General features: G+C 37.4%; 1 protein-coding gene across 1 annotated transcript in view; it reads right to left on the reverse strand.

The window, feature by feature from the left end:
* neb (nebulin) overlaps nucleotides 1-11,566 on the reverse strand; it is a 116,777-nt gene extending 105,211 nt beyond the window's left edge. Inside the window, exons 1-9 of the mRNA XM_079563514.1 lie at nucleotides 11,511-11,566; nucleotides 10,754-10,837; nucleotides 10,382-10,449; nucleotides 3,659-3,727; nucleotides 2,412-2,519; nucleotides 1,752-1,859; nucleotides 1,556-1,660; nucleotides 1,376-1,480; nucleotides 926-1,030 (exon numbers count right to left, since the gene is read on the reverse strand). Coding sequence (XP_079419640.1) covers nucleotides 926-1,030; nucleotides 1,376-1,480; nucleotides 1,556-1,660; nucleotides 1,752-1,859; nucleotides 2,412-2,519; nucleotides 3,659-3,727; nucleotides 10,382-10,429 — 648 coding nt within the window. The 5' untranslated portion in view covers nucleotides 10,430-10,449; nucleotides 10,754-10,837; nucleotides 11,511-11,566. The remainder of the gene's footprint in view (nucleotides 1-925; nucleotides 1,031-1,375; nucleotides 1,481-1,555; nucleotides 1,661-1,751; nucleotides 1,860-2,411; nucleotides 2,520-3,658; nucleotides 3,728-10,381; nucleotides 10,450-10,753; nucleotides 10,838-11,510) is intronic.
* Between the last annotated feature and the right edge of the window lie 200 nt (nucleotides 11,567-11,766).

Below are 11,766 nucleotides of genomic sequence, written 5' to 3' on the forward strand. Positions count from 1 at the left end.
AGCTTTTGAGGGAAAATTGAAAATCTTCTGAAAAACTGCAGCTGAATATGTTTCTTTAACCCCTTAACTCCCACCTGAGCCGAGCACATTTTCAGTTTGGCTTTACCCCAGTCCAAAAGCTTCTGGAAAAAAGCTGTGAAAACAGCAACAAAAAAGTGACGAAAAATTGGTGAAAAAGTGGCAAAAATGTCACAAAAATGTCAAAAGAAATTGACAAAAAGTGACGAAAAAATGACAAAAAATTGACAAAAAAATGACAAAAAAATTCAAAATTTGACAAAAAAAATGACAAAAATGTGATAAAAATTTGACAAAAAAATGACAAAAATGTGACAAAAAATTGACAGAAATGTGACAAAAAATGACAAAAAAATGACAAAAAATGTGACAAATACATAACAAAAATATGATAAAAATTTTACAAAAAAAATACTAAAAATTGACAAAACATGACCAAAAAATTTGATTAAAAAAAATGACGAAAAAATAACAAAAATTAGTTGAATACCCAACAAAAAAATGATGGAAAAAAAATCTGATGACGTGAGGAAAAAGATCCTCTCGGTTCAGGTGGGAGTTAAGAGGTTAACTTTGGTATTATCTATAAACTTGAACAGTATAATTGGTTGAGCAATGTCATCATGGAGTGATATGTGGAGACATTGTCGCACCAATGTGACAAAAATGCATTTTGACATAATCGCCCTCGAAATTACAATTTCCCTATGCAGTGAAAGTTTACCAAAATGGGCCCAAGACCTAAAAAAAAAGAGTTTGCCTGCAGTGTGTCCCCTGAAAGTCAATCAGTTCATGAAGTATTATAATAAAGATATTCTGTGTAATAAAATTAAACAGACGACTCATGTGTATTATTAGTATAGATTAGATCTGACAGATTGGTTCCTTGCGGCGGGTGTAAACTCACATCACTGAGGACCTCCTGGGCCTTGGCCACTCTGCGCAGCTCAGGGCTGTCGCTGTACGGGTAAAACATGGTCTTCTCCTCATTCCAGTCAGCAGCGTACAGTTTCTGTCAGAGCAGGACAATGTGTAAGTTATGCGTAGGATAAACTGTGCTGTTTATAAGACAAAAAGGAAGAAGGTATAATGAAAAGTAAAAGGGTTTTCACAAATAGGAAAATATAAACTGATTAATTTTGTGTTTTAAAACCAAAAAAATACATTATGATTTCTTAAAAGTCTCATAAATCAAACCATCTGGCTTATCTATCCTTAAAAGACAAACACGGAGCTGGGATGTTTTAGCTGTCCATTATTTGGCATTATCATTGCAAAAAGTGGTTAGCATTTATTATACAGGTATCATTCAGTAAGATATAAGAAATAGATTTTTAGCAGGTCTGATGGGACTTACTTTGCTGTAGTTGGCCGCGTTCTTCACAGCCAGAACCAGCTCAGGAGCATCCGGAGGCAGCAGGTACCGGTCCTTGGTCTCGTCCCACTTCTGCCTGTACAGGACCTGAACACAAGGGACACATCGAAATCCACACTTCTACCCCTTTAACCCAGAATAAGAAGCTAACGAGAGTCTCACTTTGCTGATGAGGTCATTGACGTGCTTCACATGAGCGATCTCTCTGGCCTCGCCGTCGTACAAGCTCGTTGTCCGGACCTTGTTACCCTCCATCCGGTATTTGACCTAAAACCAAACACAACATGAGCTTGAACTTCCCTTATGTAAAACAGCATGATCTTTGCTTGCTCCAGTAAGGTATTTTTGGTATTGGTACCTCGCTGAGCTGCTCCTGGGCCTTCCTGATGCGCAACATCTCTGGCGTCTCACTGATGAAGGCAGGAGGGGTCCCCTTGGACTGATCATAGGCCTGTCTGTACTTATTCTGAAAAAGTACAGCACAGAACAGCACGTACAGCAAAAATAATAGCGAGGAACATGCAAGGTTATTCTCATAAGGAGAAAAGTTTAATCTGAGAGTAGCACTTGATAGCAAACACATGTCTAGATATGGTAACACAAAACACTGATTTGGTCGGGACTACTACCATGCGAACACATACTCGTATAAGCTATAGTTGCGGACAGTGTGGGCAACAGTACAGCCTGTTGCCCACACTGTCCGTAAAGAGTGAGAAAGTTACTATAGTTGCAAAAATCCTTTTGGAGTTTGAAATTTGTTTACAAAATCCATACATTTAGAGCCAATGTCAATTATTTCAGTTTTTATCACATACTTGGCAAAAACTGATAACAACAAAAGCTTTGTGCCTCGATCCCATTTTGAATTCAAAATAAAAACAATTACCAAACATATACTCAATAGTGACACAAAACTAGACTTAAACAATCTAGAAAAAGTGCAACAATAAAACAAAACGAAATGCAGTCTCAGAACTAGAATAAGACCCGTTTTAGTCCCGGTCTCGGTTCTTACGTGGCTGAACTGCCCCAGCATCTTCTGGCTGTGGGCCAGGTACGGAGTCATGAACTTGGAAGTGTCCACCTTCACCTTCGGCCGCACTTTCCTGGTGGCCAGCCCGGCCTACAGGACCACGGGGAGACAATTAACTTTCATATTTACAAAAGTACATGTTTGCATGTACGTTTTAACCGTGTTGCCTAGAAGGGCTGCACAATATGGAAAAAATATATATTTTCATATATATTTTAATAATGAAAATAAATAAATATATATATAAAAAAACAGGAAAGATGAGTGCATCAGTGGGTCCAAAAAATGTAGTTGCATGTGCTCTTGAAAGATCAGGTATCACTTGTGATAAAGATCAGGAAATAAGGATCTGAGGCACTCAGACTTACTGTTACAAGTCCTTTACAATGTCCATTTTTTTAATAAAGGACTTTTAACAGTAAGTCAGAGTGCCTCAGATCCTTATTTTCTGATCTTTAATAACACATATATGTTTGTAAAACACATGCAGAGAATCAAAATATAATTTGTCTCAATCTATTGATGCAAAAAGACATTAATTAACAGAATAATATCAATTACAGATGTACGAACTAGAGAGCATCTTTTTGAACATGTTTCTATTTAAGGCTCTGGGAAAATAACTAAACATTTCTAAATTTGATTGCAACAACCAAATTTGTATTTATTTGTTTGTTTATAAGGCACAAGCACTAACCGCTGTGCCACCGTGCCCTGCATGATTTTGCATATTATGCAGCCCAAGCCCCTAAGTGCTACTACTACTACGGCTACTACTGCTAGTACTTACTACTGCAATAAGCCAAGAGCTCGCTCTGTAAGTTTGCAACTTACCTGTCATCTGTGAACTAGTTCATTTAGCGGTTCATATGAAGCTAAAGCTATGGCTACGTATTATTCAGATGGCAGTGACATTAAATATGAAAATCTATTCTAAAGAGCAAAAATCAAGGAAACATGAATGGTGGATGGAATGTCTCAATATAACATGCACATTGAATTATACTCACCCAATATGTTTGAATTTCAAGCTTTTTAGAGCATGTCATCTTATTAAAATATATTGTTTCATTGTTGTTCTTGCATGTGATTCAACGTGTCAGGCTAAAATTGTACATAAACGTCACACAACGTCACCAGCATGCAAACATGGAGGCAGATGCGCCATAGCTGAGCACAGCGGCTAATCCTTTGGCACAAGTCGGTCTGTCCCTTTGAAGGAGCTTTACCTGCATAGAGTCACTTGTAGTAGTTGTAGTGGTAGTCCCCGAGGAATAGGAATACTCCTCCACAACATACTACAAATATAGGACACTATGTGGTTTCAAAGGTTATGGGAGAAACAGCAAAGTATCAACAGGGATTGAGGTTGAATTTTCTCCAGCTCTGGTTGGCCATTATACTACACGACTGCCACACAAAACCAAACAATTAGGAATTAAAGTGAATATTAATATGAAAGTCCCATAGCTATTTATAGGAAGAGCATCTACAGAATTTCATAGGACTCGACACCTGGACTAAACCATCTAATTCAATGGAATAGATTTGGATCCAACACATGTAACAAAAAACATAAAAATGCATTAAAGCTACTTCAATAACCAAGTAAACTCAATCTAGATTTGAAAGGAGGGAAACTGGGACCAAACCCTGATTTAATGGGGGATTTAAGTTGAAACTAATGAAAAAAAAAAATGTTCAGGATCTAAAAATGTATATTCAAGTTCATCTACTGCAGATTCTAGAACCATTAAACAGAATGATAATGTCCATGCATCCTGGGAAAGATTTCTTTGGGCAAATCTAGAAATGTTGTTTATCATTCGTTAGTGTTGGGACAACCAAGTAAGTCTCTTATGTGTTGTCTCATAACCTGCCAGGCAGGATGGTTGTTACACAATGTACTTTTATCATCCAATCAGAGATGTGTTAAGATTAGGCACCAGCCTAAAGTGCCTTGGGTTAGAGGCTAGAAAAGAGTCAGGGTTAATCTGATTGGCTGAAATATGTATGATGTTTCACTCTCATGACTTGTGATTGGTTGATGTACCAACTATTCTACGGGGGGAAAAAATCACTGCCAGGCAACAAGACTTGGTGTCTATCTTAAAGTGACAGTCTGTAAGTCTTAATATTTTACAAATTCAGCAGATTGCGCATAGTTGATTGCCTGGGTCGGCAATTTTGTCCGTGCCATAATTTACTTTTGAAATGTTGCAATCTTACAGACTGTCACTTTAGGAGAAACTTCTATTAATACCAGTTTTTGGTAGTGCAACTATAGCAGAAATTAAAGACTTTTGAAGGGGTATAAGGTAGAGATGCACCGATCCAGCTTTTTTGCGTCCGATACTGATACCGGGGGTCTGAGAATCTGCCGATATTAACCGATACCAAGATACTTTCTTAGCTTAATGTGAGTGAAAAAGTGAATTGTCTTCTTTTATCTATAGTGAAATCAATAAATTCATATATGTTCTTGCAAACAATTATTACATTTTTTTTAATTATACTGTAACTATTAATAAACTGTAATGGAAAAAGATTAAATAAAGATCATTAGATCCTTGGATAATGACAGGCTATTTAGGTTATATTAATATTAACAACTCACTTAAAGTGATCTGATTATGTTATATTGGTTATTCTTTTATTATAAATTATTTTCATAGAGTCAGTCCCAGCTTTCAATATTTGCTGCTAACATTGACATGTTGTCGGCGATCAGAAATACGTCTGCGGTGGAAATTCTCCAGGTTCTGCCCTTCAAAATGAGGTACAGCACGCTCATATTCACTGAGATTTAGTTGGTGAAAGCTGCGTTCTGTTAAAACGGTGAGAGCCAACAGGTATCGGTTCAGCATCGGATATTTGGAATTGACACGCGATATTGTGTTTTTCCCGGTATCCAATATCCCATACCAGTATCGTATCGGTGCATCTCTAGTAAAAGTAAAATTTGAAAACTAACCTAACTCAAAGTATTGTACTGACTTAAATCGATTTAACAAATGCTGAGCTAATGTGGCCCAAATCATGCAGCCAAAATACTAAAGCTAGAGTTAACAGGACATGACTGTATAAACCACACACACACACTCAATAAACTAAATGCTGACCATAATCAAATATGTTATACTGCATGTTGATCCAATGTTTTGTTATTTGAATTTTAGGTAGAAATAAAATAAAAAATCCAATAAACTTCAAACAAGTTGTCAGTGGAATAGGATAACATGACAACATATAATAATTAAAGCCAACATAAAGTCAATTTGGACTTAAGAAACTTTGACTTTGGACAAGAATACATGCGCATAACCTCTTGCTACTGGATTGCTATCTATTTCCGACTGCACAGCTCCATTTCAACCGCTCTGACTGTGCTCATCTATTAAAACCACTGTCTCATATGTCAATTATGCCAGGCCTATTTTTTCATTGTACTCGTTTGTGCCTCCGATCGGTTGCTACGGCACACGGCGGTGCACGAATGTTTGCACAGCTTTCAAATCCCCAGCGTCTGTTCACACAAAAGCCCCATAGGATTACACTGCCCCAGTTAAAAAAAACAAAAAAACAAAGCAAAGCCATCAGGTTAGGTTAGCTTGTGTTCACCGTTCAGGGAAATGGGAAATGTAATGTGCCAGAGCTGAGAGAAAAAGCATCTCAAACCATTTATCAACACGTGTAAGTGGCTTCTACCCAATCCATCAGACAGGAGAGAACCATAGAGGTGTAATAAGGATGTACACACCGACTAATGACATTAGAGAGCGCTTGGAAAAATGAACTACAACAGGTTTAGGAGGTTATATAGTAATTACAAACCCATGAAAACTTGATCTTTTGTTGTTTGCAGAGGTCACCATAAAGTCTAGACAGAAGCAGCCTTAATGATTTGCTAATTGTGACCATTCAATTACAATTTCAAAACATGGATCTTGCTCCAGAACCACAGCTCACAGTGGATCTTACTTTTAAAGCCATGGAGCACTGAATAAAAAAGAAAATGCTACGACCTTCTATTCGAACTTCTGGAACATGCTACTGGCTTGATTTATAGACTCCCTCCTGCCTCCCCGTTATCAATGCTCCCAAAATGTCTACAGCTAAATTTGTCGACCGGCCAGACGGCGAAATGCACAAGCGATTCTCAAATTGCTACTCAAGATGTTCTACGCTTCAAGAAATGATTCATTAAATTAAATTTTAATTTGCCTTGTTTGTCCAATATGTGGTGCTTTCCTGGTTTAGATCTCCTTCACTTCGCTAGTTTAGTCATGATTTAAACCATAAAGGCTGATTTTAGTCGAGACATTGCAGGTGAAAAGAGAAAAAAATATTAAATTTAGAGTTTTCAATTGAAACTATTGTTGGAGATTACTGATTAGATGAGAAAAACGTATTGCAAGTTTCTTCATTTATGCTTACATAAAAAATAAGGTTTTATGCACAAAAACAGCAAATATTTTCAGAGGCAAAATCTAAATAATGGATAGAGCCAGGTTTTACTTTGTTGACATATATTTGATTTTTTTCAGAAGGTATTTTGCTTATCTTTGTTTTTAAATGAGCCATTTATTCAGTGAGAACATTTTGGGGGGAAAATAATAAAAAATCTACTTGTTTTTTGGGGTTCAAACCTAAATAAATCTCGCAAAATATTAGGTATTACAAAATATTGTGAAGTACAAGACTGGAAAGTTTGGAGTCTGCAGTAGCTACTAAAGTGAAAATACTGTTCAAACTGGAAAAAGGAAACCTCATAGTGAGAAAAAGGTTCCTAAACTTCTGTTTTGCTTCTCCCATAAAGAAAACCACCATATTTTTGATTATTAGTGTCATCTTGCTCGCCTTTCGTGCTACACGTGGATACCTAACTTGTCAATTTTAGCAAATGAATGTGTGAAAAACGAGGGAGTTATTTCAGGATAATCTCTCAAGCGGACAAAAGATGCTATGGTAAAAAAAAAAAAACAGCAAAAAATGCCAACATTGACCACTACGTGAAAAAAAAATCTTTGCTTTCACCTGCCATGTCTCGCCTTAAGACCTTTTAGGTTTTTGGAAAGCTAATACTCAGCATAATATAGCATTCTTACCCTAAAATACACATCGATAGCGCTATGTTTCTCCCCATTCTGTAGAATAGATAGGAAGCCATCTTACTTTACTCCAAAAACATTGCAATTTTTCTCCACCGTCAGATGAAAGTCTTAGTGAAATCAGAGTGTACAGACGATCAGGTGTGTCTTAATGTCCTCCCTCCCATCTCGATTTACCGTCTCTTGAGTGACAGTAAATCGCCGATACGTTATATTGGAGTTAAATGATTACATTTATAAAATGCAAACTGAAAAATCATCAGACTCCCCTATAAGGTATCACTAGCATTAAGCAAATACAAGGCTACTTTTAATCCTAGTTTGCGCATAAATTAGGATTAAATTCTGCAGTTAGCCTTCTGCTTTCACTCTTCCATTGGACACTGACATGGAGACTTTAAAAAAAAACATACAATATAGACACTTGTTTCTATTTGCAGAATAAATGATGTAATGACCCTACTGTGGTGTGTATTCAGAGAACATATAGAATTGGTGATGACTTGCATAAAACAAATATTAATACCAGACACGGTGTAACAATGACAAAATGTACTGGTGCTTGAAACTATAAAATGGTTGGCCCCTTGATGAGATTTTTCTGATCTGCTAAAAGAACATTAATATACTTGAGCTTCTTAAATTGGCTAAATCACTAATTGTTCTGTTTATAAATATTATTTTAGTAAAATGGCATAAAATAAAATAAAAGTATTATTGGTGAAATGTGTTAGGCTGTCAGATATAATAATATCAATAAAAAGAGATATTGCCAGGTCCCAGGTTGGAATTATTAGTCTTCCAATTCAAGAATCCTGCTCATCATAACAATGGTATGAATCACATGTATTTCACATATTTCTGTCAAATAATTAAATCTGTCAAATGACCTATACCTGACTTTTTTGAGTGTCGTTAAAAAAAACAAATCAATGACAGACTGTGTGAGTGTATAAAGTTTATATAGTTCTTTGAATCATTCCTAACTTCCCCAACAATTGTCTACCATCTCAACAACAATGAGATTATTTCACCTTTCACAACAATGCAATTCTCAGTTAAGTAAAAAACAAGAAGAGAAGGGAAAATGTTTGCCGCTGAAATAGGATTGTAGAAATGATTTTCTCCTGACTTCTAAAGCTCTATGTAAATGGGATATATAGAACTTTTGTACTTTCATTGGAGGCAAGGTGCCCAAAGACACAACCACAGTGTGCACCAGCAGGATTTGAACCCGCTCTACTACCTGTGCCACTGTTGCCCCCCATGTAAACTAATACTAACGGAAGGAGAGGGTACGATTCATGTAGGAACCGCACTTTTGGAAAATAAGGTGAAGACTGAAGGACAAAATACATTTCATTCCACAACTAAAATATATATCCTGTAGCTCTCACCTAAAATAAAAACTATGTATGCATTTACTTCCAACACACTATTTTAATATCAACGACCTAATAAACGTGCTATATTACTGTTGTTCCCCTATTAGTGGCAGTATTTAAAGCTGTCGGGACATTGCAAAGCTGGGCTATACTGAGAGAACAACTGTCAGTGGATTTAGTCAGGTGACAAGAGATTGCACTGGAGCCGTCTCTGCCCTCAAACAAAACTCATTCCTTTTCAACCATTTCCCAAAAGTGATATTAGTTTTGCTTATTCCATATTTGATTCATCCTATTTACATGCATCACTCAATAGTCATATCATTTTACTAAAGGTGAGGTAATATTCTTTAAGATCCTTTTTTTAGATTGTTCAGCGGCAATCCAGGCCTGAAAACCAGCGAGAAGCTTCTGCTGAAACACTATCCAACATGGAGGACCGGTTACATGAACTGCTGACTGTAAAGGCAACTATTCAAGGGGCCAACCACTCTTTTACAGTATATGCAAAATGAATGAAGCTACAGGCGTTAAAATGACTCAGATTATGAATAACAATAATCCAGATTTTAGTGCTTTTACTAGACAGATTTCACTTTAGTCCATTAGTTGCTCTCAGGGCTTGACATTAACATTTTACTGGCCACTGTGGCTAGGTAAGTGCGTTTGCTGGCCACGATTGAATTAGATCTGAATTAGAATGCTTGTGATTTTTAATATAATCAACGCCAATGTTTGTAATGTGGTTGTATGCAGAGGAATCTATCAAATACAAATAAAAATGGTGTACCTAGATCAGTGTTTCTCAAATGGCATAGTCCTTGTTTAATTACACTGTTTTACACTTTTGAGCTAGTCCTTGTTTAGAACTTCTTTGAACATTATTTAGTCTGTCTTTAGCCCTGTTAAGTTCTAGTTTAATCCTTATTCATCCCAAGTTTTGACCTTAGTCTTATGCATAGACCTACTTTCAGACAGACGCTTCTTTAAGACACATTCATCTGTAAAGTTTGGGAACCACAACTAAACCTAGACCTATTTATTCTATGTGTATGATAGAACAAAAGCTACATTGTATAATCCATTTTCCTTTTATGTGAAATAGGGTTCATAGGGAGCAGTAACTTGTAGGACAACCTTGAATGTTCAGACACAACAGCTCAAGTGGCTATTGAGAAAAATCATAGTTTTTGGTTTGGCTAATGTTAAAGTCAAGCCATGTTTTCCTTATGTCAGGCGGCAACGTTTCCCCAGCAAAAAAAAATAAACGGCATCACTTGAAAGAAGCAAGTAAAGTCTGTCCAAATCAAGATTATTATTGTGTGCATTCATTTTCAAGTCATTTTAATTGTAGGCCTCTAGATTTTTCTCTGTGTGTGTGCTGTAAAAATAATGTAGGCTCAAATTTTGATTTTAAAAGCAATGAATGAAAAATAAATGAATGACGTTTACATACCTCTTCCCCCTCCTCCTCGAACTCCTCAATTTCCTCTGTGTCCGCCATTTTGAGACGGGTTCAGGCCTCTATTGAAAAGACAGGCACCGGTGTAAGCACTTGGAAATGGAAAATCTTGCAATCTTCGGACCCTACAAGCTAAGTAATGTTGCATCTTACAAAGTTCACACTAAAGGCATGATTTTAAACATTGCACAAATATAAATTATCAGGGGTTGAGCCAAGGAACCAATGGGCAACGGCAGGGGAGGATATTTTAGGACACAACCTGCCAGCCGGTGTCCCTTCTCCCAATTTAAAGCGCTAATAAAAAAGCATATAAAAAGCACACAAAATTTTAAATAAAGTTTCAAATCAAATTGCATGCCATACCAGAGAAAGATCCGCGCTGTAAATCCAAAAAGTAACGAAGCCTAACTCTTCGTCCAACCGCTAGTCCCAACTTTGTGAATTGCCCTAAATGAATCAACAAAAATACGAAAAAAAGATTTTAAAAGTTAATGTTTGACGAAGCTAGAGTTAGAGGAAGCCAGAATGTATTAAACACCGGCCTGTGTGACCCAAGCCCCTCCCCACTGACGGGCCATAACATCACAGGGCCGCTCGGTTGAAGTTTAGCGACAGCTGAGCTACAGCGCTATTTGACATGTAAGCTAATGCCACGAGCTGATTGGTGGACTGCGTTTAGCGAACGGGGGTGCAATGCCTTCTGAGGCTGCAGGTTAAATATAGGATGGCACACTAACTCGCTTTTTTTAGGGCTTGGTAGGATTTTAAACTTGAAAAAGAAAAAAAAAAGATTATTTAAGAACAAAAAAGAGGCAGGAAAGACGTAGCGGGAAAGCTATAGATAAAAGCTGCAAGCTGGAGATGGATTTCGGTGAGTTGGCGAAGCGGTGGTGCCAAAGTCATAGCGTCCAATAGGAAAGTTGGATCAGTCTTGGTGTCTTCTCTGACTTTGTTTTGATTGGTAACTCCACAAAATTGCCTTCATGCTTCTTAATCCACAATGGAGATATCGTTCAAATCGCTGGCATCAACGGGGGGCAAAGAAGACATCTCCAAGAGGGGAAAAGCCATGCCGCGGATTCTGTATAAACCGGTGCATTTTCTCCTTTGATTTGCTTACCAGTTGAATTAGAAATGTAAGGTCTCCCAAGTCGCCAAAGCCTCCCCAGCTTCCCTCCAGAGAAACGCTGGGCGACAGCACACAGCTGAGGGTTCTACCCGGGTTATCATGTGCACAAAACGGCCAATGGCAAGCCACCAATCTCGGGTTTCAAAATCTAAATATACCAAAGTGAGGTTTTCAGAAAGCAGCACCTGTCGGGCATCGGTGGGGCAGCTATGAGGAAGCCAGCGGGGGAAAAGCAGGAGCAAATCCC

This window comes from Gobius niger (assembly GCF_951799975.1).
Source record: "Gobius niger genome assembly, chromosome: 9".
Taxonomy (NCBI): domain Eukaryota; kingdom Metazoa; phylum Chordata; class Actinopteri; order Gobiiformes; family Gobiidae; genus Gobius; species Gobius niger.